At 59.8% G+C, this 21,359-nt stretch overlaps 2 protein-coding genes across 5 annotated transcripts; one reads left to right on the top strand and one right to left on the bottom strand.

Moving 5' to 3' along the window:
- The first annotated feature begins 228 nt into the window (after positions 1 to 228).
- On the top strand, positions 229 to 16,703 carry EHBP1L1 (EH domain binding protein 1 like 1). Of its 4 annotated transcripts, none has more exons than XM_045556018.1 (19): positions 229 to 613; positions 3,407 to 3,464; positions 3,651 to 3,746; positions 4,368 to 4,421; positions 4,513 to 4,691; positions 4,770 to 4,912; positions 5,518 to 5,586; positions 5,668 to 5,705; positions 7,688 to 8,164; positions 8,639 to 8,796; positions 8,884 to 8,932; positions 9,351 to 10,016; positions 13,826 to 13,895; positions 14,013 to 14,068; positions 14,168 to 14,291; positions 14,574 to 14,673; positions 15,831 to 15,904; positions 15,987 to 16,101; positions 16,218 to 16,703. In XM_045556018.1, exons 1-19 carry the CDS (start codon positions 510 to 512, stop codon positions 16,315 to 16,317), a joined length of 2,730 nt encoding a protein of 909 aa, XP_045411974.1. In that variant the 5' UTR covers positions 229 to 509; the 3' UTR covers positions 16,318 to 16,703. The 4 variants fall into 4 exon arrangements, with proteins under 4 accessions (XP_045411974.1, XP_045411972.1, XP_045411975.1 ...); XM_045556016.1 differs by having other exon boundaries at positions 5,668 to 5,827; positions 5,980 to 8,164; XM_045556019.1 differs by lacking the exon at positions 7,688 to 8,164.
- A 372-nt stretch (positions 16,704 to 17,075) lies between these two features.
- On the bottom strand, positions 17,076 to 20,004 carry KCNK7 (potassium two pore domain channel subfamily K member 7). The gene is made up of 3 exons (XM_045556020.1): positions 19,652 to 20,004; positions 17,528 to 17,926; positions 17,076 to 17,281 (listed from the first exon to the last, which is right to left on the bottom strand). Exons 1-3 carry the CDS (start codon positions 19,968 to 19,970, stop codon positions 17,076 to 17,078), a joined length of 924 nt encoding a protein of 307 aa, XP_045411976.1. The 5' UTR covers positions 19,971 to 20,004.
- Between the last annotated feature and the right edge of the window lie 1,355 nt (positions 20,005 to 21,359).

Here is a 21,359-nt window from a genome sequence, read left to right as displayed (position 1 = left end):
AGGGCGGCACCAAGTTGTCGGTTGCCCTCTCCCCCAGGCCCACGCGCCCCGCACCCAGCCCGCACGTCTACACCGCCTCAGCGCTGCGGACAGGCGTCACCCCCTCCACCACTGCTCCCCACACCGCGCCCCGTCGCGGCGCGAGGCCCCGGAAGCCGGGTCGCCCCGCCTCCGGTGCTCCTGCCCCGGCCCCCGCCCCGCGCCAGAGCCCCGCCCGCCTTCCGACGGGGGTGCGGCTCCAGGAAACGGCGCGCTCTGCTCGCTCGCTGCTTCGCGCTCCAGCCACCCAACGCGCCCCAGACGACCCCGCCGACTCACTCAGACCACCCCACGGGCCCCTGCGGCGACAACGGGGAGAGCGGGCCTGGGTCCGAGCCTCAGTCAACTCCGCAAGGACGGGGCGGGCGGCACGGATCAGAGCCCAAGGAGCAATGGGGACCTGGACTGGGCCAGCGGTCGCGGGCCAGCGGGAGCCCTTAGCCTGAGAAGCGGACGACGGGGCTGGGGCCATGACCTCGGTGTGGAAGCGCCTGCAGCGGGTGGGCAAGCGGGCGGCCAAGTTCCAGTTTGTGGCCTGTTACCATGAGCTGGTGTTGGAGTGCACCAAGAAATGGTGAGTGGGAGGGAGGCCTGGGGGACGCCCCAAGACCAGCTGAGACCCCATCTGGCCTTTTGAGCCTGAGAGAAACCTGCCCCCCAGCCCAGCGACCACAGGGGCTCCCCACCAGCTTGGGACCTGGTGTTTCTGGCACAGAGACTCAGAAGTGCCCATGCAACTTGTGGAACTCCTAGAGTTGGGGGTGCCAGCAGCCTCCCGAGCCTGAGAATCTGTACCCATTTTTCTCAGCTGTGGTCAGGACTGGGGGAGGGAGACTGCATGTCTTTGGCCAGAGAGATGGCTCAGGGTGGCATTGGAACGGGGAGCAAGTTCTGAGGTCTGCAGGTGGCCAGGGCTGAGGCAGACACTTCCGTAGACCTTAGCCCAGCTCAGCACAAAGATGTTGCCCCCTCCTCCCCTTGCCCTCTGGTTGAGCCAGAAGAACCCCCCAACCCCCGCCCCTTCAGCCAGAGTGAGTGCTGGGAGGCTGGAGACGTCTCCACAATGTCCTTAAAAGGGGAAACTGAGTGCTGGAAGGAATGAGGAGGGAGGCGGGGAGCAGCTTAAAGGGGCCTGAGGGCCTAGGAGGTTGTGGATCCGGGAGAAGAGGGCCTGCGGAGGGCAAGGTGGCGGGTGAGCGGTGATACATGAGAGGGTACAGGCCCTGGCCCCGACTGCCAAAGGGCCCAGGGGCACTTCGTTCACAGGCCCCCACCCGCAGCTGCCCAGGCCCCTGCGTCACACCCTAAATATACGTGCTCACTGGTGTCAGCTTCCCTTGGCTGGATTAGGGCACAGCTGTGGGGGCCTCACCCGCCAGGCGGGGCTAAATTTAGGCTCCCCAGGGGAAGGGCTGGGGCAGGAAGGGACCATGGGGTCCAAGGGGAGGGCAGTGAGGAGGAGGCCAGGGTCCCTTGGGCAGCTGCCATATCCCTGGTCTTGTCCACACGGGGTCTCCCGAGGGCCATTGACTCCTTTCAGCAGAGACCCAGAGAGGTCAGGGGCTGACAGGGATAACACAGCACAGGGCTGCCACTTGAACTCTGGCCTCTGGCTTCTGCTCCAGCATCTTGGGTGACCCTAGGGGGACACTGGGCACTGTCCTGGAGAGCAGGCTGAGGGTGCCAGCAGTGTCAATGTGGCTGAGTCATAGGCAGCAGTGGGTAGGGCCTTCTGGGCTTTTTAGCCTGCAGCCCAGGCCAGGAAGCTGCCCCTGCCCAGGTCACAGCTCCCCAGGAGGGCGTGCCCAGCCTGAGTCAGGCTGCCCAGCCAGGCCCCGCCCTCCCCAGGCACCCCTGACGCTTCCCCTTTCTGGGAAGGCCCCATGGCTACTCTTGCTTGGCTTTTGCCTGCAGTCTAGGGCTGGGGAAGGGAGCCTGGCTCTGGGCCAGAGGGCTCTAGGCTCAGCTGTGTGACCTTGCTTGGCCCCCGGCCTCTCTGGGCCTCAGCAGCCTCAGGGGTTAATAGGAGAGCCAGTTATCCTGGCTTGGCCTCCAGAGGGGCAGTAGGCAGGGCAAATCCGAGCATCCTGATATGGCACTGGGTACAGGCAAGGAGGGCTCTTGTGCTGCCCTCAGCCATATCGTCCTCTTAACCATCCCCCACTCCTGGGCAGCAGTTGAACACTCTAACCCAAAGGGGTCCTCTCCCCCTAGGCCCAGCCACGTGTCAGCTCCATGTCTGGGAGTGGGCCTGCACGGCCATCATTCTCCTCTCACTTTGCCTCCCCGCATCTCTTTGCCTCTCCTGTGTCTGCCCTGGTTTATGCTATTCAGATTAGATGTCACCTCCTGGAAACCTTCCCTGATTGCCCCACCCCGACCACGGGGGGGGGGTGGGGGGGGCAGGCGGGGGTCAGAAGCGCCCTGGGCTCCACTGTCATAATTTCTCTGCAAAGCTATGGTCCAGGGCTCTGAGTTCAGGAAAGTGGAGGTACTGGCTGATCCTCCTTCAGGCCTGTGCCCAGCAAAGGGCTGGGCTTGGCAGGCTGGTGGGGGTGGGGGTGTTGTCTGATGACAAGCTGATCCTCTACCCCTCTGGCCTCCCTCTGACCTCCCTTTTCCCCCCCAGCCTCAGACCCTTGGACTTGCCGTTCCTTCCACCTGGAACCCTCTTTCTCAAGATCCTCACAGAGCCTGTCCCTTCTCTCACACCTCTGCTCAGTCACCCAACCTCAAGGAGACCCTGGGGCTCTCTCACATCACCCAGAAGTTAGCTTGTTGATTTATTTTCCTTCTTGACTGGCACTCAGCCCCCACCTCTGTTGTCCTCAGCCCCAGAAGGGTCTTGCTCCTTTTCTCTGCTCTGTCCCCAAAACTGGGCTGGGGTTATAGTGGGCACTCCACAAATATGTGTGAGTTGATGGGCTTCTTTAATTCCTGGTCTTTGTCTCTCTGGCTCTGTGTGTGTGTGTGTGTGTGTGTGTGTGTGTGTGTACACACATGTGCAGGCAGGCTCACCGCTCACCTGTGTCTATCATCTCTTGCTGGGTCCTTGCTGTGTTTCCCTGTGTCTCTGTGTCTGTGTGTGCCTGTCTCTGTCTCCCTTGGCTGTCTTTCCCCACAATACCTGCTGGCCCACGCTGTCCAGGCCTTTGGCCTTCTGCTCTGGCCCCACCCTGCCTCAGCAGCCCCACCCTGCACCCTGTGGCCCCAGATAAGGGGCTGCCCAGGCCCTCTTCTGGGGGGAAGAGGACGTGGGCAGAAGGCAGACCCTGAGGGAGCAAGGTGGGGAGGACCAGGAGGAGATAGGGAAGCTGGGTGGGCCAGAGGCTGACTGAGCAGCCTCCTCCCACCACCCCTACCCCAGGCAGCCGGATAAGCTGGTGGTGGTATGGACCCGGCGGAACCGACGCATCTGCTCCAAGGTGGGGAGAATGACAACTGTGGTCCAGGTTGGGGATGGGGCCAATGCTGATGGGGACTGGTAGGGGCGTGGAGCCAGGTTCAGGTTCAGATCAGAATCCATGGAGGGGAGATGGGGTCATGGTGGGAGATAAGGGCATGGGGGGGAGAGTTAAGACTAGGGGGAGGACTCAGATTGTCCCTTGTAGGCCCACAGCTGGCAGCCAGGCATCCAGAACCCATACCGGGGCACCGTGGTGTGGATAGTTCCTGAGAATGTGGACGTCTCTGTGACCCTCTACAGGGTGAGTCTCTAGCCCTCCAGCATAGACGGGAATGGGTAAGCAATTGCAACCCTGAGCAGCCACGAGGTCCCCTGGCAGGTTATTCATCCAAATAGGAAAGAATACAGGAGTGAGAACAAGAATTAGGGAGGTGGCTGGACATGGTGGCTCACACCTGTAATCCTAGCACTCTGGGAGGCCCAGGCAGGAGGATCGCTTGAGCTCAGGAGTTTGAGATCAGCCAGAGCCAGAGCAAGACCTGGTCTCTACTAAAAATAGAAAAATTAGGTGGGTGCTTGAGCCTGTAATCCCAGCTACTTGGGAGGCTGAGGCAAGAGGATGGCTCGAGCCCAGGAGTTTGAGGTTGCAGTGAGCTATGATGACGCCACTGCACTCTACCCAGGGCGACAGAGCAAGACTCTGTCTCAAAAAAAAAAAGAATTGGGGGGCACACGTAGCTTGAATGGTCTGGGAGGTCTCAGCAGGCAGCGTTTAGCCAACACATGCAGATGAGAGACAGCTGGGGTCAAGCGCTGGTTGCCTCTCAAGAGGAGGTAAGAGCATGTGTGAAGGCCCCACCAAGCCCCTCCTGAGCCAGTGCGCCCCAGCAGCCCAGTACTCACCAGTGTCCCCTCTTCCCAGGACCCACATGTGGACCAGTATGAGGCCAAAGAGTGGACGTTTATTATTGAGAATGTGAGTGGCCGGGGTGGGCTGGGACCTGGGGTCTTGGGGACCCTGAGGCAGCACTGATGCCCCTTGCCCTGGTCCCTCCCCCAACCCGCAGGAGTCCAAGGGGCAGCGGAAGGTGCTGGCCACGGCCGAGGTGGACCTGGCCTGCCATGCGGGGCCTGTGCCTGCCCATGTTCCGCTGCGGCTGCGGCTGAAGCCCAAGTCGGTGAAGGTGGTGCACGCTGAGCTGAGCCTCACTCTCTCAGGGGTGCTGCTGCGGGAGGGCCGTGCCACGTGAGTGCCCACCTGCCCTCCTTGGCCCTGGCCTGAGGCCTCTGACCCCAGCCCTCATCTCTGACCTCTGACCCCCAGGGACGATGACATGCAGAGTCTTGCAAGCCTCATGAGCGTGAAGCCTAGTGATGTGGGCAACTTGGACGACTTTGCTGAGAGTGACGAGGATGAGGCTAATGGCCCAGGGGCCCCTGAGGCCCGGGCTCGAGTGCCCCAGCCAGGTGGGCTCACGGCCTGCCATGGATGGAGATTGCCAAGACCTGGGGAAGGTGGGGGGTACCCAGGCCACAAGCCACTTGCTGTGCTGGGGCAGGGCCAGCTTGTGCCCACCAATGATGGAGCTCGTTACTGCCCAGGCAGTCCTAACCTGCCCAGAAGCCCTGATTGTCCCAGCTGGGTCCCTGGTCCTGTGCTGGCTTTGGGCCTTAACTGAGTCCTGCAGGATTGGGTTCCCAATGCCTCCCCATACCCCTGGCCCTCTCCTCGCCCCTGGGTGGTGCCTGCCCAGGTCCGTGCCTGGTGGCTGACCTGACACGGCTGGGTCAGAGCCCGGAGAGAGCTGCAGGGCAATCTCCCCACCCCTCCCCACCCCCTCGGGGCTTCCTCATCCCTCCCTTCTGCTTGGTGAGGCTTTTTCTCTGTCCACTGTTGTGGTTCTCTCTCTCTCTCCTCTCTGCATCTGTGGGCCTGTCTCTTCTCGAAGGCAGGGGCGGTGCCTTGAGGCCAGGGCGTTTCCCAGGTAGGCCCTGCACTGTATCTGGGGGGAGGGGGTCAGAGCTGCAGGGCCCTGCCTGGCCTGACTCTGCCCTTCCACCCCTGACTCCAGCCCCCTCTAGGGAGCTGAAGACACTTTGTGAGGAGGAGGAGGAGAGCCGAGTACGATCTCGGCAGGCAGGTGAGGCCCAGACTGGGATTGGGGTGGGGACTGGACCCCTGGAGCCCAGGCCTCAGTACCCCTCCCTTCCTTCCCCCCCAGCTGCCAGTCCTAGTGCCGAGGATACCAGCCCAGTCCCTGTGAGTGTCCCTGTGCCCCCGACCAGGGCCTCTCGGGGCCAGGGGTCAGAACCAGCTACTGTAGCAGGGGGCCAGGTGGGGCCTGAGGGCCCAAGGCCCCCGGGAACCCCAGCAGAGATGAGGTGAGCTTTGGAACGAGTCCCCCCAAATGTTAGGAGCTGCATTTCCCCCACCAATCTGCCTCTCCAGTGCCCCAGGAGTCTGAAGGGGGACGGTGGAGCTGAGAGTTAGGGACACAGGAGCCGTCCAACACTCCCTTCTGCTTTCTCCTCAGGTCTTTGAGGCAGCCAGGCCAGGACATGGCCCCCGCCCCAGCTCCTCGCCTCCGGAAAGGCTCTGACACCCCCCGGCCCCCAGTCCCCCAAGGGGAGGATGAAGTCCCCAAAGCCTCAGGGGCTCCCCCAGCAGGGATGGGTTCTGCCAGGGAGACCCAGGCCCAGGCAAACCTTCAGGAAGGGATGGAGGCCCAAGGAGCTAGGCTGGGCCTAGGCATTGAGGATGAAGGCTCCAGAGACTCTTTGGGAGGGCAGAAACCCAGGGTTGAAGAGGGGACCACTGGGGACAGACCAGAGGCCAGTGGGATGGACACTGAGCACAGGTCAGGAGTTGGAGAGGTGAGCACTAAGAGGCCAGGGGTCAGAGTGGGGCAGGCTGAAGAGAGTTCAGAAGTTTGTCAAGTAGATGCTGAGCAGAAGTCAAAAGTGAGGCATGTGGACACTAAGGGACCAGAGGCTACAGGGGTGATGCCTGAGGCAAGATTCAGGGGTACTCCTGAGGCTCCTCCAAGGGGCTCTCAGGGGAGGATGGGAGTTAGGACCAGGGATGAGGCTCCCACTGGCCTGAGCCCACCGGCAGCAGAGCCTGCAGGGCACTCTGAGCATCTCGGTGACCTCAAAGGGGCCAGGGCTGCCTCGGGCCAGGAGAGAGAGGGTGCAGAGGTGAGGGGTGGAGCCCTTGGTGTTGGGGGGACAGGCCTGGAGCAGGGCCCCTCTGTTGGAGCAACAAGCACCAGGCCCCAGGTGAGCAGGTGTCAGGGGGCCCAGTCATTAGCTGATCAGGGGGCAATGTCTAAGGACCTGGGGGTCTGGGAGACAGAAGCTGGGGAGTCAAGGGTCCTGGGAGCAGAGACTGAGGTGGCAGAGTTGGAGGTATTGCAGACTCGGGAGGGAGAAGTGGGGGGCTCAGGCGTCCCAGAGCTAGAGACTGGGACATTAGAAGCTGAGACACTGGGGGCCCAGGAGATAGAGACAGCAAGATCAGGGGTCCTGGAGTCAGGGGCTGCTGGGACAGCAGAGTCTGAGGTACTGGGGACCCAAGAAACAGAGGCTCAGGGTTCAGGTGTTCTGGGGACAAGAACTAGGATAACAGAGATTGAGATACTGGGGACCCAGGAAATATCTGAGGGTTCAGGGGTACTGAGGATAGAAGATAAGATAGCAGAATCTGATATATTGGGGGCCCTGGAGACAAAGGTGGAAGGTTCCAAGATACCAGAGACAGAGGCTGGGGGGACAGAGGCTGAAATATTGAGGACCCAAGAGATAGCAGCTGAGAGTTCAGGGCTCCCAAGGATAGAAGCTGAGGTAGCAGGGACCCAGGAGACAGAGGTAGGGGGTTCTGGGGTTCTAGGGACAGAGGCTGGGACAGCAGAAGCTGAGATATTGGGGACCCAGGAGATAACAACTGGGGGTTCACAGGTCCCAGGGATAAAAGCTGAGACAGCAGAGTCTGGGATATTGGGGGCCCAGAAAACAGAGATAGAGGATTCAGGGGTTCCAGTGATAGAGATTGGGACAGCAGAAGCAGAGATACTGGAGACCCAGGCAATAGCATCTGGGGATTCAGGGGTCCCAGGGATAGAATCTGAGACATTGGGGGCACAGGAGACAGAGATGGCGGATTCAGGGGTCTCAGGCATAGAGGCTGGAATGGCAGACACTGAGGTACTGACGACCCGACAGACAGAAACTACGGTTTCACAGGCTGAGAAGACAGAAGCTGAGACTTCCAGGGTCCAGGAATCGGAGACTGGAGTCTGGAGGACTCTCAGATATGAGAGTTTAAGGGCCCCAGTGAGTAACCCAAGAGTTTTGGGGTCCCAGGAAGCAGAGGCAGAGATTTCAGGAGTACGAGAGCCAGAAACTAAAATTTTGAGGGTTCAGGAGGCAGAGGCTGGGGTTTTGGGGGTGTCAGAGGCCAAATCTGGGGATTGGGAGGCCCAGGAAGCAGAGATGGAGGTTTTAGGGCCTCCAGAGAACGAATCTGGTGTTTTTGAGGCCCAGGAAGCAGAGGCTGGGGTCTTGGGAAAGAAGAAGGGGAAAGAAGCTGAGGGAAGCCTCCCAGAGGCCAGTCTGACTGAAGTGCAGGTGGCCGGTGGGACAGGGGCTGGGGTGCCCAGGCCCTTGGGGGCCTCTTCCCCAGAGGAGCCTGAAGAGGACAGGAGGCTGCCGGGCAGCCAGGTAGGGATGGGGGCCGCTGAGGGCCCAGTCTGCTGCTTCCCATTAATCTGGAGCTGAGCAAACGGCGGCTCTGCATGAACCCACCTGGTGGACTGGGACGGGGTGAGGTGGGGGGCTCAGTTTGAAGGAGCCCCCTCATCCCTCCCTCTCTCAGGATGCCCTGGCTGTCCCACCCCATCCCCCCTGGGCTGCATGGAGCTGGATACCCCAAGCTGATTTTCTGGGCTGACCTTGAGGTGTGGCTACTGGTGACCTCTAATCTTGCCTGGGGGCCACTGACCTTGTAGGTGACCTTGGCAGATAACCCTGGAGCTGGAAACCCTTTTACCTGGCCCCAAGGCTCTAACCAGTGGTCCCTGATGACCCCTGCAAACTCAGAGTTGGGGCTGTTTTGTGCTAGGCCTGAGCTTTCCCAAGGGGCAGAGGGCACAGGGCCCATGTACCCCTTCCCTAAGCCCACTCCAATGTCTCCAGGCACCACCTGCCCCGGTCAGCTCCAGCCAGTCTCTGCTGGAGTGGTGCCAGGAAGTCACTGCTGGCTACCGTGGCATCCGCATCACCAACTTCACCACATCCTGGCGCAACGGCTTAGCATTCTGTGCCATCCTGCACCGATTCTACCCAGACAAGATGTGAGCTGCTAGAGGGAGTGAGAATGAATGGGGGAGCCTTCAGGGAGGGTAATGTGGACCCAGCCTCTGACACCACTTTCTCTGCAGTGACTATGCCTCCCTTGACCCACTCAACATCAAGCAGAACAACAAGCAGGTGAGAGGGGGAGGGAGCCGCACCTGGAGGGAAACAGGGTCTAGAGACAGGCTGTAGGTTTGAGATTTGGGGAATGTGTGGGTTGCACTGCCCTAGCCATGGCTGTTGGAAGTTCTGCCACTTTTACCCTTTTGGTTATTAAATTGTTTGTTTTCCTTAGTTTTGTTTTGTTTTTTAAGGCTTTTTTTTTTATCCCCTAGATGGTTTTTCCAAAACCACCCTTTGGTAACAGGGGGTGGACGCTGTGCAGTTGCTAAGCAACGACAGGGCGGGCCCTCTCGCTAGATTTCCCTGGTAGGAGGGTGAATGAGTTGCTAGGCAAACCCTGGCGTGCACGTCGCTGTCTCCGGGACCCCGGCAGCGTTGCTGGGTAGCGCCAGGCCTTGGCCACAGCTGACCCCGAGTGCACCCTTCCTAGGCCTTCGATGGCTTCGCGGCCCTGGGCGTGTCGCGGCTGCTGGAGCCAGCGGACATGGTGCTGCTGTCTGTGCCTGACAAGCTCATCGTCATGACGTACCTGTGCCAGATCCGCGCCTTCTGCACCGGGCAGGAGCTGCAGCTGGTGCAGCTGGAGGGCGGCGGCGGCGCCGGCACCTACCGCGTGGGCAGCGCCCAGCCCAGCCCGCCCGACGACCTGGACGCCGGCGGCCTGGCGCAGCGGCTGCGCGAGCACGGTTCCGATGTGCCCAAGGAGCCCCAGGAGGCTGCGAACCGCGCGGACGGGGTGGCCCCGGAGGCGGCCTCCAGGGGTGTGGACGCGAGCCGAGCCTCCAAAGACGGCGGGGCCGAGGCCGCACGGGAAGGGCGCTCCGCGGAGGCCCCGGCCGACGGCTCTGGAGCCCGGGCGCCGGTGCTCGCGGCCGAGGGGCTGGTGAACGGGGCGGGGGCGCCGGGCGGCGGGGGCGGCGTGAGGCTGAGGCGGTCGTCGGTCAACGGGGAGGCAGGGCCGGTGCCCCCGCCGCGCGCGCACGGCTCCTTCTCCCACGTGCGCGACGCCGACCTGCTGAAGAAGAGGCGCTCGCGGCTGCGGAACAGCAGCTCCTTCTCCGTGGACGACCCGGACTCGGGAGCCGCGGGAGCTGCGGTGAGTGTCCTACCCCCGCCTCTCCTCCCTGCCCCGCCGCAGCGCGGGTCTCAGGGAGCCTGGCAGAGAAAGGGCGGGTCCTACGGACAGAGCTGGCCTGGGGGTGGCGGCTTCAGAGCGGCGGGACTCAGCTGGACACTGGGAGGCGCTTTCTGCTCAGAGGGCCCCTGGTGCTGCGGAAGAGTTCTCTGGTGTGGTAGTGAGGTCCCTGTTAGGGGACATACTCATATTCCAGCCAATGCCCGCCAGGGTCCTGGACTGCTGCCCGCCTGGGATATGTGCTAGCGGGTGTTAGCGCTTGGCACTCATGGGAATCCCGGGCTGCAGTAGGAAGTTCCCAGAAGCTCCATGTCGCCGTCAGCCCCGCTCTTTGTGAATTGTCAAGTGGGTTTGGGCATTTTTTTTCTCTGCCAGTGGTTCAGTGTCAACCAGCAGCTGCCCTGCCTGGTAAGCTGGATACAGGGTTTCTATACTCAAGGGGACTTTCCAGGGCCTCCCAACTCCAAGATTCTCTGACTTGGGAGACCAGTTTCTTCTTCTTTCTTATAATGGGAGCTTGGAGGTGGGAGACCCTGAGGGCCTGTGTCCCCACTCCAGCCCCTGGAGGTCTCCGGTCAGTCTCCCAGAGTATCCCAACATTGTGCTGCCGGGAAGATGGTCCTAGAAGGAGCAGGGATTTACTCAAGGACTCACAGCCACTGAAGTCCAGGGGTTGTGCCACTGCTCCGCCTGCCTCTCTACAACAGCAGGGCCAGCTCTGCCAGGCCTCTGTAAGCCTTCAGCTTCCCTGAATTTGAGGGAAAGAAGGGACTACATTGGGAAAGGCTTTCTGGAAGAAGCAGCTACTTTTTGAGCTAGGTTGATAACATGGCCATGTTCTTCCCAGGTGAATAATGGGGGAACGGGGAGAGGTTCTCAAGTGGAGGGAACCACACAAACAAAAATGTGGCAGCAGGAAAGTTCAGATCTCATTTAGGGCACTGCCGGTCATTTCCCTACATCCAGAGGCAGTGATGAGGCTGGGGAGAGAGGGGGAGTCCTGAGTGCAGGTTCAGTGGCACAGTGTGTAGCCTGTGAATGAGAGATAGCTCCAGAAGCATCCACCTGCAGGAGATGTGATGGGCAAAAGTCAGGAGGACACAGCCACCTCTGGCCCATCTTTTGGCTTCTGGCCACTGCCCGGTTGATATGTATCAGTGGCTCTTTAAATCTTAAAGTGGAGGCTCCACCCTATACCCAAGATGCTGGGCCCAACTTCCAGCAGCTGATCCTTCTAAGCCAGGCCCTCCTCCAGCCCTTGTCTCACAGGAGATATGTGACCCATGGGGCTGGAAGAGACCCCTCATTGGCCAACCCCATTGCTTGTGTCCCATGTGTGCAGTGGGAGGTAGTCGGGCCTGGCCCAGCTCTTGGGAGCTCCCAAAGTCCTGGAGTAGGATAGGTCAGGCACCTTGAATCTGGGGTGTGGCCAAAGCAAGGCCAAGAGGAGGGCAGAGGGCTTATGGTGCAGCCCAGCAAGGCTTCCTGGAGGAGGGGCCCTGCATGAGGATATGGAAAGCAGAATTGGGGTCAGACATGAGGAAGCATAGGAATGCCCACAAGGGCTGGCACAGCAAGCTCAGTTGCTGCTGAGGTTGGGTTTGTCCGCTCTCCTTCCTCTGGCTCTGTGTGCCTGGATCAAATCCTCACAATGTGTGTGAAAACCCTTGCAAGGTAGCATTGAGGCACCCCTGCAGGTGGCTGTCAAGAAAGGGAAGCTATGTGTTTCTCCAGATGACTTTTTCAGAGCCCTGCAACTTCAAGGTCACAGGGCTGGGATTTTTTTTTTTTTTTAAGAGCCAGGGTGTCACCATCACCCAGGCTGGAGTACAGTGGTGTGATTGTAGCTCTCTGTAACCTCAAACTCCCGGGCTCAAGCAATCCTTCTGTTTCAACATCCCGAGTAGCTGGGAGCACTGGCTCAGGCTACCATGCCCAGCTAATTTTTCTGTTTTTTATAGAGACAGGGTCTTGCTATGTCCCTCAGGCTGGTCTCAAACTCCTGGTCTCAAGTGTTCCTCCCTCCTTGGCCTCCCAAAGTGCTGGGATTACAGGCGTGAGCCACCAAGCATGGCCAGGGCTGGGATTTCTCTCCATTTTACATACAAGGACACAAACGGAGGCCCAGTGGATGTGACTGGCCCAGTGGCACAGAGCAAATTGGTGACCATGCTGGGGAACAAGCTTTTGGGTTAGACAGCGCTGGGCCTAGACCAGACCCTGTATGAGCCTCATCTCTGACCCTCAGTTCCTCATCTGTAAAAGTGGGACAGTAATCACAGGGCCGTGGGAGAACTACATGAGCCAATACACGTAGAGCGCTTTCTAGTGCCTGACACAGAAACTACTAACAGTAGATATTAGCTGTTATTATTAATCAGTGTGCTCCGATTGCATTTTCTGGGCCCAGCCGTATCTGAAGGGCTGTCTCAGGTCAGGGAGACACTCATAACCAACAGCCACAATGGGGCAGTGGGGTAGGGGTTGGACCTGTTGGGGGGAGATTACGGGGGAGCCTCTGCCCAGTCCAGCGACCAGGTGAGGCTTCGGGAGGCATGAGAGTCAGGGCTGGAGGAGAAAGAGTGTGGGAGCCCGAGGGGCCTCTGGAGGTGGTGGGGCCAAGCTGGGTCATGAGGGTCAAGTTGGCATTGGGTAGCCCAAGATGGAGGCCTGATCCGAGCTGAGGAAGCTGTTTTGGGAACTGAAAGTCTGTCACTATGGCCAGAGGGTGGCATCTAGGGAGCGCTTAGGGTGGAGGGAGAGCTGAGGCTGGAGCTGTCAGCAGGCCTTGGCAGTGAGGCTGGGACTGAAAAGGGGCGTAGAGAAAGTCACACGATCCGTGAGGGTGTCAGGACTCTACCCTCTCGGTTGTGGCTTGAGGGTAGGGTCAGCAGGCAGGTACGACAGTGGCTGGTGAGGAAGCCACCACCCAAGCCAGGGATGTCCAGGGCTGCCCCGCAGAGAGGCACAAGTCAGGGGGCAGTGGGGTGGCTCAAGCATTTCTCCCCGTCCTATGACCCAGATGGGTGGCCAGAGCAGGAGTGGTCAAGGGGGCCAAGCTGAGCCTAAAGTTTGGGAGCCTCAGGGTTGACAGTTTCAGCAAGTTGCCAAGGGCAGGGCCCATTGGGAGCCAGCCCTGCTCTTCCAGGCTAAAATTCGGAGGTCTAGCCAACCTGTCTTGTTCTGAGTGTCAAGTGAAGAGTCCAGCAGTGTCGGGGTGTGGGAACTGATAAGGCAGGAGGGCGCCCCCTTTTGGCCAGGAGGTGGAGGTGCTTTCACATGGATGGTCTGCATCTGGAGATGGGGCGGTATCAGGTTAATGCAGTGTCATGGCATGGGGCCCTGGCCATGATGGAGATACTAACACTAAGTGACAGGAGTCAGAGTAGGCTGATCAAGCTCCAAGGAGGAGAGGGGCAAAGGGACGCCCAGCTGGGCCCTTCACAGCCTTTTGCCACCGACGCACCCTGTGAGGCTGGAGCTATCAGCCCCAGGAAGGAGGACGGGGAGGCTCAGAGAGTGGAAGAAGGTAGGCCAGGACCAGGGGCCAGGGAAGGTGAAGGCTGTGGCCTGTGCTCGAGGAGGCGCTTTCCTTGGAAGGATGTGTGTGTGGCGGGGCTCTGTACACGCAGGACTGGAGAAGCAGCTGGTGTGGCAGGGTATGGGGTCAAGGACCCCTCCTTGTCTGTGTGTGTGAGAGGCTCTGGCTGGCCCCAGGCTGGGGCTGTCAGGGAACCCCTCCCAGCCCTCACTGGCCCCTTCTTCCACAGGAAGGCCTGGGCCCTGACCCCAGCCCTGCTCCTGGCCCACCCACAGCCACAGCCTCTCAACAGACCCCTGGTGAGTAGAATGGGGGTGCTGACCAGCTCAGCTCAGGCTGCTCACAAATCCTGAGACTGGAAACTTCTTGGGGGCAGGTGTCAGCTGGGGGTGTCTTAGCTAGGTCTCTGTCTGCAGGTGGGAGTCCCCCATCAGAGGAGCCACCACCAAGCCCAGGGGAGGAGGCTGGACTGGTAAGGAGGGCTAGGTGGGGTGGAGCTGATGGGTGGGCACTTCCTAGGCAGGGCCTGGGCTGAGTCCACCCTGTCCCCTACCCCTCTTTCTGCCCCCAGCAACGGTTCCAGGACACAAGTCAGTATGTGTGTGCAGAGCTACAGGCCCTGGAACAGGAGCAGAGGCAGATAGATGGGCGTGCGGCTGAGGTGGAGACGCAGCTGAGGAGCCTCATGGAGTCAGGTGGGGCAGGCATCTGGGGCCCACTCCCTAGCAAGTGCGCCTAGGTCTGCCTGGCCCCGCAGCTCTTCCTGACCTTTGGAGGAGCTGGGAGGAGGCATGGCTGGGGTCAGCGTTCCCATGCTACAGCTGGGCATGCTGAGGCCTCAAAAAAGCTTGCTGGAGGCACACAGCTCTGGCTTCTGGGATGCCACCAGGGAGCAAGCCTCCTGCCTCAACCCCAGCTGCCCTGCTCTGACACTGGGGTCAGGGGGTGGGCCTGGTGACTGTCCCTGCCCGATTCAGGTGCCAACAAGCTGCAGGAGGAGGTGCTGATCCAGGAGTGGTTCACCCTAGTCAACAAGAAGAATGCTCTCATCCGGAGGCAGGACCAGCTGCAGCTGCTGTGAGTGCTGCACGGCGCCCCCCCCAGCTGGCCCAGGGCTCGGGAGCAGAGGGAATCTTAGCTACTTTGCTTACAGTTATTCATTGCTTTCTTCTTTCTACAAAGATCTTTTTGAAAAATTATTGCTTAGCCATATTATTCATTTTTGGTCCTATCCACTTTCCTGTATAAAGTGTAAACCTCCCAAATTGTTACTATTTTTATTAATGAGAAAACCAAGGCCCAGAGCAAAATGTGGCCCAGGAAGGTCAGGGCTGAGTCCCACAGTTTGACCCTGTTCCATTACAGTAAGGAAAAGTGAATCCCAGAGAGAGGTGGGCTGGGGCCCAGTGGGGTCAGAAGCAACTCTCCGAGGTCATTGCCTTTACCATCCCTCATGGGAGAGGCTTTGCTCTCTTTTACATTTGGGATCATTTTTCAGAATAATTTTTGTCTACTACTTCCTGTTTATGAGTAATGTTCATCCAAATAATCCTTCTGGATTCTTTTTTTCTTTTCTTTTTTTAAAAGCCAGTCAAATTTAGCAATGGGTGTTATATGCCAACTTTAGTGACACTAATGTTAATAAGTTCTGATAACTCACTACCATCTGACCGGCCCTGGATTCTTAGTTTTAAAAGGGGTGGGGGCTGGGCACGGTGGCTCATGCCTGTAATCCTAGCCCTCTGGGAGGCTGATGGGGGAGGATTACTTGAGCTCAGGAGTTCAAGGCCAGCCTGAGCAAGAGCAAGACCCTGTCTCTACTAAAAATAGAAAAATTAGGCCCCTCCTCCCCCTGTTGTGGCGGGGACTTGTAGTCCCAGCTACTCAGGAGGCTGAGGCAGGTGGATCCTTTGAGCCCAGGAATTTGAGGTTGCAGTGAGCTATGATGATGCCACTGTATCCGCCCCCACTCCACACCCTCGCAATAAAGGGAGACTATGTCTAAAAAAAAAAAAAAAGGTGGATTGAGGAGACAACATAAACATCCAGCAATTGGAGAACATTTGGAACAAAAGAGAACATTCCGCCTGGGGACTAGAGTATAGCTCTGCAGAGAGCCCTGCTCTCTATGGGAACTGATGGGGAGGTGGGATGGGACCAGGGAGTGGCCAGAGCCCTCTCTGGGCGCTCTATCCTTGTCCCCCTTTCCCTGACCTGGCACCCCCACCTCCCAGCATTGAGGAGCAGGACCTGGAGCGGAGGTTCGAGCTGCTGAGCCGAGAGCTGCGGGCCATGCTGGCCATCGAAGGTGGGAGACGGGGCCAGAGGGGCGGGAGGCAAGACAGAGCCTGGGCCAGCGCGTCCTGACCCTCAGCCGCCTCCGCCTTCAGACTGGCAGAAAACAGCCGCGCAGCAGCACCGAGAGCAGCTCCTGCTGGAGGAGCTGGTGTCGTTGGTGAACCAGCGCGACGAGCTGGTCCGGGATCTGGACCACAAGGAGCGAATGTGAGTGGGGCCGACAGCGCAGGGAGCTGGTGAGGGCCTAGGGCGGGCTCCCGAAGGGTGCTCGGTGTGGCTCGGAGCTGGACCCGCTGCGGCTGACTCGAACCCGTTCCTCCCAGTGCCCTGGAGGAGGACGAGCGACTGGAGCGCGGCCTGGAGCAGCGGCGCCGCAAGCTGAGCCGCCAGCTGAGCCGGCGCGAACGCTGCACGCTGAGCTGAGGCCGCGCCGACCCGGGAGGCCTTCGCCGCTCCCCACAGGCCCGGACCGCAGCCTCGCTCGCCGCGCGGCCTGCGCGGCGGAGGACCGGCCCCACCGACGGCAAGGGCGACCGCCAGGGGGCGCCCCTTCCTGGGGCCGGTGGGGGGACGCAGCCCCTCGGCCGGACTGACGCGAGCGGCTGGGCGGCCGCGCTGTATTTATTTGCCTGTAGGCGTGTGCGCGTGTCCGCGGTGGGCTGGGGGTCCCGGGAGTGCCGCGCGGAGCCCCTCCCTGGCGGCAGGGCCCCGGCCGGCGAGTACCGTGGAGAGGGACGGCCCGGGGACCGCCGCCGTCCCTGCCCTCCTCCCGGTCCTGTTATGACACGCAATAAAGTTGGACAAGGGTACACTGGAGCCAGCCCTTTCTCTGCACAACCTGGGACCTCAATGGACGGAAGACCGTGGGGCCTAGGCCGGGAAGGTTGGCTCCGCGATCCTTAGCGGGGCTGTGCCGGCTTTGAGGTTCCCAGACAAGCTGAGGCTGGACCTGGCCTTCTAAGGATGATGGCCAATGGCTTCAGAGAAGCCACATTCGAACGAAGACACAAAAACACAGTCGAAGTTCTTGCCAATTTTATTTCTTTTTAATTAACACGTGATTTCTTGAGGTCCTCACATCCACCTCCACCCCTATCTCCAGATTCTTCCTCAACCACTCCTGGGTGCTTCCTTCCTGCTCCTCCACCTTAAAGCAGCTGAACTTGGTCACCTGACACCTGTCAGCAAGCTGGGGCCTGTTCTGAGGCTGGGGCTGTGGGTGGCAGGGTGCTCAGAGCCAGTTCATCCTGGACTAGTATGCCACCCTGGTCCTCAGCAGTCAAAGGGCCACTGCACCCAAAGAACTTCACCATGGCACGGACTTGTGGCAGCTCCGAGAAGATCTCCACAGCTAGCATCATGGCCAGGAGGCCTAGGAGCAAGTAACCTGGGGAGGAGAGGTTGCTTGGGCAGCTCTTGGGGTGCCGATGATGCTCCCCCCGCCTCCCAGCCTGGTCCCTCACCTTGGCACCTGGTGCCACTCACACGTCTCTTAACCCTGCCATCAGGTCTCTTTGGACTACAAGTCCCACACCATGCCCTCCGGTAGGGTCCTTCTCCCCAATGGGTGGTGGGAGTCCTAGTCCAGGCCCCTCTTCCCTCCTCCCTCACACACTTGGGCAGCCAGACTCACCAAGAAATGCGAGCTGGCCGAGGTGGTAAATTACTGGATGCAGGCCACGGCCATGGCTGGGCAGCAAGTCCCCCAGCCCGATGGTGCTGAGTGAGCTGAAGCAGAAGTAGATTGCCTCCAGCAGGCTGCAGTCTCCCTGCAGACCCCATAGCACCAGTGCTGGCAGCAGCACAAAGATGCTGGCCACCAGCAGGCCCAGTCCAGCTGCCTGCAGCAATGCAACCCTGCTGGGTGCCAGCTGCCAGTGCGCTGCTACCCAGGCGCCTGGGCGGCTGAGCATAGGCAGCAGGCAGTGGCGCAAGGTAGCCACAAGTGCTAGGGAGGCTGGCAGCCCCAGGGCCGCATAGACCACACAGAAGGCCTTTCCACCTGCCGATAGTGGGGCCATGTGGCCATAACCTGGAGAAGAAAGAGACAGTGGGCAATGAGCTCTTAAGTGGGCTGCCTGCTGGGGTCCCCACGTCCCCCAACGTTGCCTTCTGCAGAAGGCTGCCTCCTGGTGGCCGGAATTGCCTGAGCTGTTCGGGCCCATATCCTATCTGGCTCTCTTCCTTTTTTTTTTTTTGAGACAAGAGTGTCACTCTGTTGCCCGGGCTAGAGTGCCATGGCGTTAGCCTAGCTCACAGCAACCTCAAACTCCTGGGCTCAAGCAATCCTCCTGCCTCAGCCTCCCGAGTAGCTGGGACTACAGGCATGTGCCGCCATGCCCAGGTAAATTTTTCTATATGTATTTTTAGCTGTCCATATAATTTCTTTCTATTTTTAGTAGAGACGGGGTCTCGCTCTTGCTCAGGCTGGTCTCGAACTCCTGAGCTCAAACGATCTGCCCGCCTCGGCCTCCCAGAGTGCTACGATTACAGGCATAAGCCACCGCGCCCAGCCCTCTCCTTTTTCTTTAGTGGGGATCCTGGGCAAGTCCCTTAACCTCTCTGGGCCACTCTTTTCTTTTCTGGAAAATGAAAGGATTAAAGAAGACAGTCCCTCAGGCCTTTTGCAGCTGGGACAATTCTGAGTACCGCTGTCCTGCCCAGAGAGATCTTGGCTCTCTGAGGGATTCCTCAGCTCTGCTCTTCTAAGTACTTCCAAATATTTCCAAATCCACAGCCAGTGCAATGTCACCCGCTCTTCCATTCCCCAAATGTGTATCGCATCATCCTGTGTGCCAGGCCTCACGCTGGAATCTGAGTCTGACCAGGCCCTGCCCTTGGGTGGGGGAGGCAGGCAGGAAAATCAGTCTTGACATTTGCCTTGAAGAGCCGCACGGAGGCAGCACACAGGAGAGAGGGTGTGTGAGGCCAGCAGCGCCCATGCAGAGCGGGGCGAGGTGGGCAATCAGGGTATGCTGGAGAGCAGGGTCAGCTAGTCCACAGGCTGCACACTGAAAAGCCTACAGGAGGCACATGTGAGACAAGAGGGAATGGTGAGGACTGGGGTGGACCGGAGAGCATGTGCTCTGCCCAAAGGGGCAGGCCCCACTCCGCTGCAGCCAATGTGTTGCCTTGAGGGATCTGGTTCAGTGTGAATAAGTTTCCTGATTTTCCAAAAGAAGTTGGAAATACAGACTTCAATTCAAAAAATATTTAGGTACTTTGCAGGACAAAACAAAAAAAGTCAGGACTGTGGCCCCCTTGCTCTATTTCTCTGGGCCTATGCACACGCTGTTCCTCTGCCAGGAATTTCTTCATCCCTCGTGTCTGTGCTCTCTTGTCCTTGCTAGCATGTTCTCAGGACTTCCTAGCAGAGAAGCCTACCCTCACTCCCCTCCTGAGTCTGTGGTCGTGGTCTGTGCTTCCCAGGTTCCGTTTCCCTCCATCCAAGAGTCCATCCCACTGTACTGTGGTCCTTGCCTTGCCTCAGGCAGGGACCAGGGCACCTCTCCTGGGTCTCCAAGGGTGCCTGGGGGTGGGGCTGGGAAGGCCACACCCCTCCTGGCAGCTGAAGTAGAGGCACCAGTTGGGGTGTGTTGGTGTGGGGAACCCCAGCTGTGATGTTAGGCCTGATAGGGCCCCCGGCTCCAGCTCCGTCTGACACTTTGGGGCTGGGGGAAGGGTGTCGCACCCCCAGGAACCCCAGGGAGTGTTGGCCTCAGGAGCCCCCTCCGATTGGGCTGCCTGGCAGCCTTACCCGTGGTGGTGAGGATGCTGGCAGTGAAGAGCAGGGCTGAGGGCAGGTCCCAGTTCCTGTCCTCTGAGCCGTTGCCCAGGCTGGAGACCCCGTGGGCCTGGGCTGCCAGGGCAGCACCCAGCAGCTCCTTCAGTTCTCCGGGGGCCAGGCAGGCCCCATGCTTGGCTTGGAAGGTGGCCAGCTCAGCCCTGAGCTCAGTCTGGAGCCTGAGTGCTGGAGGCCCCTCCAGAGCCTGGAGCACCACAGCCCCAAGCCCCAGGGCCAGCAGGTGGGCTACAACCAGGAGCCAGTATCGGGCCCAGGGCCTTAGAACCCCCATGGTGCACACCTGAGTCTGGGGTGCTGTGGGAGCTGGCTGCGCCACCGCAGGCACCTGGGAGGGACCTGCAGGGTGGGGCTGGGAGGAGGTGCTGCGTGGGTGGCTGGGACACAGCTGGGGCAAGTGCGAAGGGGAGGAAGGCGAGCTGGAGCACCTCCGTCAGGTTTTGGGGCAACCGCAGCTGAGATAGTGGGGGCGGTGCAGAGGAAGGGTGCGGTATGGGTGCAGACAGGGTGGGAAGCCAGGCCTAGAGAGGGCCTCACACTTATTCAAGGTCATGCTCAGCCGGACACCCAGACCCCACTCATTCACTCAACAGCTGTTTAGCCCCTGAGAACACTGGGGAAGATAGACACAGGCCCCTTCCCTCCTGGTGTTCACGCAAGAAACCTCTGCTATTAGCAAAGAAGCATGACAATGTCATGCTGTCCTAAGTTCTATAAAGGAAACACCCAGGGTAAGGGGAGACTTCTAAGGGGAGGGGTGTCTCCCTAGGAAAGCTCCTCTGAGGAGGTGACGCTTCAGTTGGGGAATAAGATGCCAGTCAAAGTGGGAATGAGCTTGGGGTGTGGGAGGAAAGGGTCTGGCTGCAGTGGGGCACAGGAGGGTAAGGACACAGGCCCTTGAGGACAAGTGTGGCCCAGGAGACCTAAGGGGGCTTCCGCAGGCATCCTGGATGGAACGGCGGTGGCCTGGGCAGTGGAGTGGGAGATGGATGGTGGCAATGGGGATGTATCAGGTGGGAGCAGTGGTGGTAAAGAGAGGACTCAGGATGCCCAGAGCATCCTGGAGAGACGACGCTCCAGCCTTCACTGACGGTCCTTCCTGCAGCTTTGTGCCTGCCCTCCTGGCCCCCGCCCTGCTGAACTGCAGACACAGAGTCCAGCTGCTGTGGGGCACTGGGAGAGGGGGGAGCCCAGGCTACGACTCCTGTAACCACTATAACCACAGAGGAGCTGAGCCCCAGGGCACTGTGTGGGAGTGCTCACACACAGAACCCCCATGCCAGTGTCAAGGGCATTGTCTGTGGTGCCAGGTGCCATGGTAGGTCACCATGTGGAAGTGCGTGGAGCTTATTCCTCATGTGTCCAGACCATGGGATCTCTGAGACAGAGCCAGGGAAACCCAGAGGACTGTAGGCTCCTGAGCTTAGAGATCCACCTGGGTGGGGCAGCATGGCCAGGGAATGTGTCCTGGATGGGGGGTGATGTTGTAGCTGGACCCAGAGGATAAGCAGGGACTACCCAGCAACAGGGAGGATCAGGGCAAACGGTCACCTGAATGGTGCGAACGGCATGTGCAAATGTGGAGCAGGCAAGCACTGGCAAGGGTGGGGAGAGGCCGGCGAGGCCGGCGTGTGTCGGTGTAGGGGAGCCTGAGGAAGGGCTT

This window comes from Lemur catta, chromosome 7, assembly GCF_020740605.2.
Source record: "Lemur catta isolate mLemCat1 chromosome 7, mLemCat1.pri, whole genome shotgun sequence".
NCBI classification, from domain to species: domain Eukaryota; kingdom Metazoa; phylum Chordata; class Mammalia; order Primates; family Lemuridae; genus Lemur; species Lemur catta.
The sequence above is the reverse complement of the archived record's forward strand: the minus strand, read 5'-3'. Positions and strand labels throughout refer to the sequence as shown.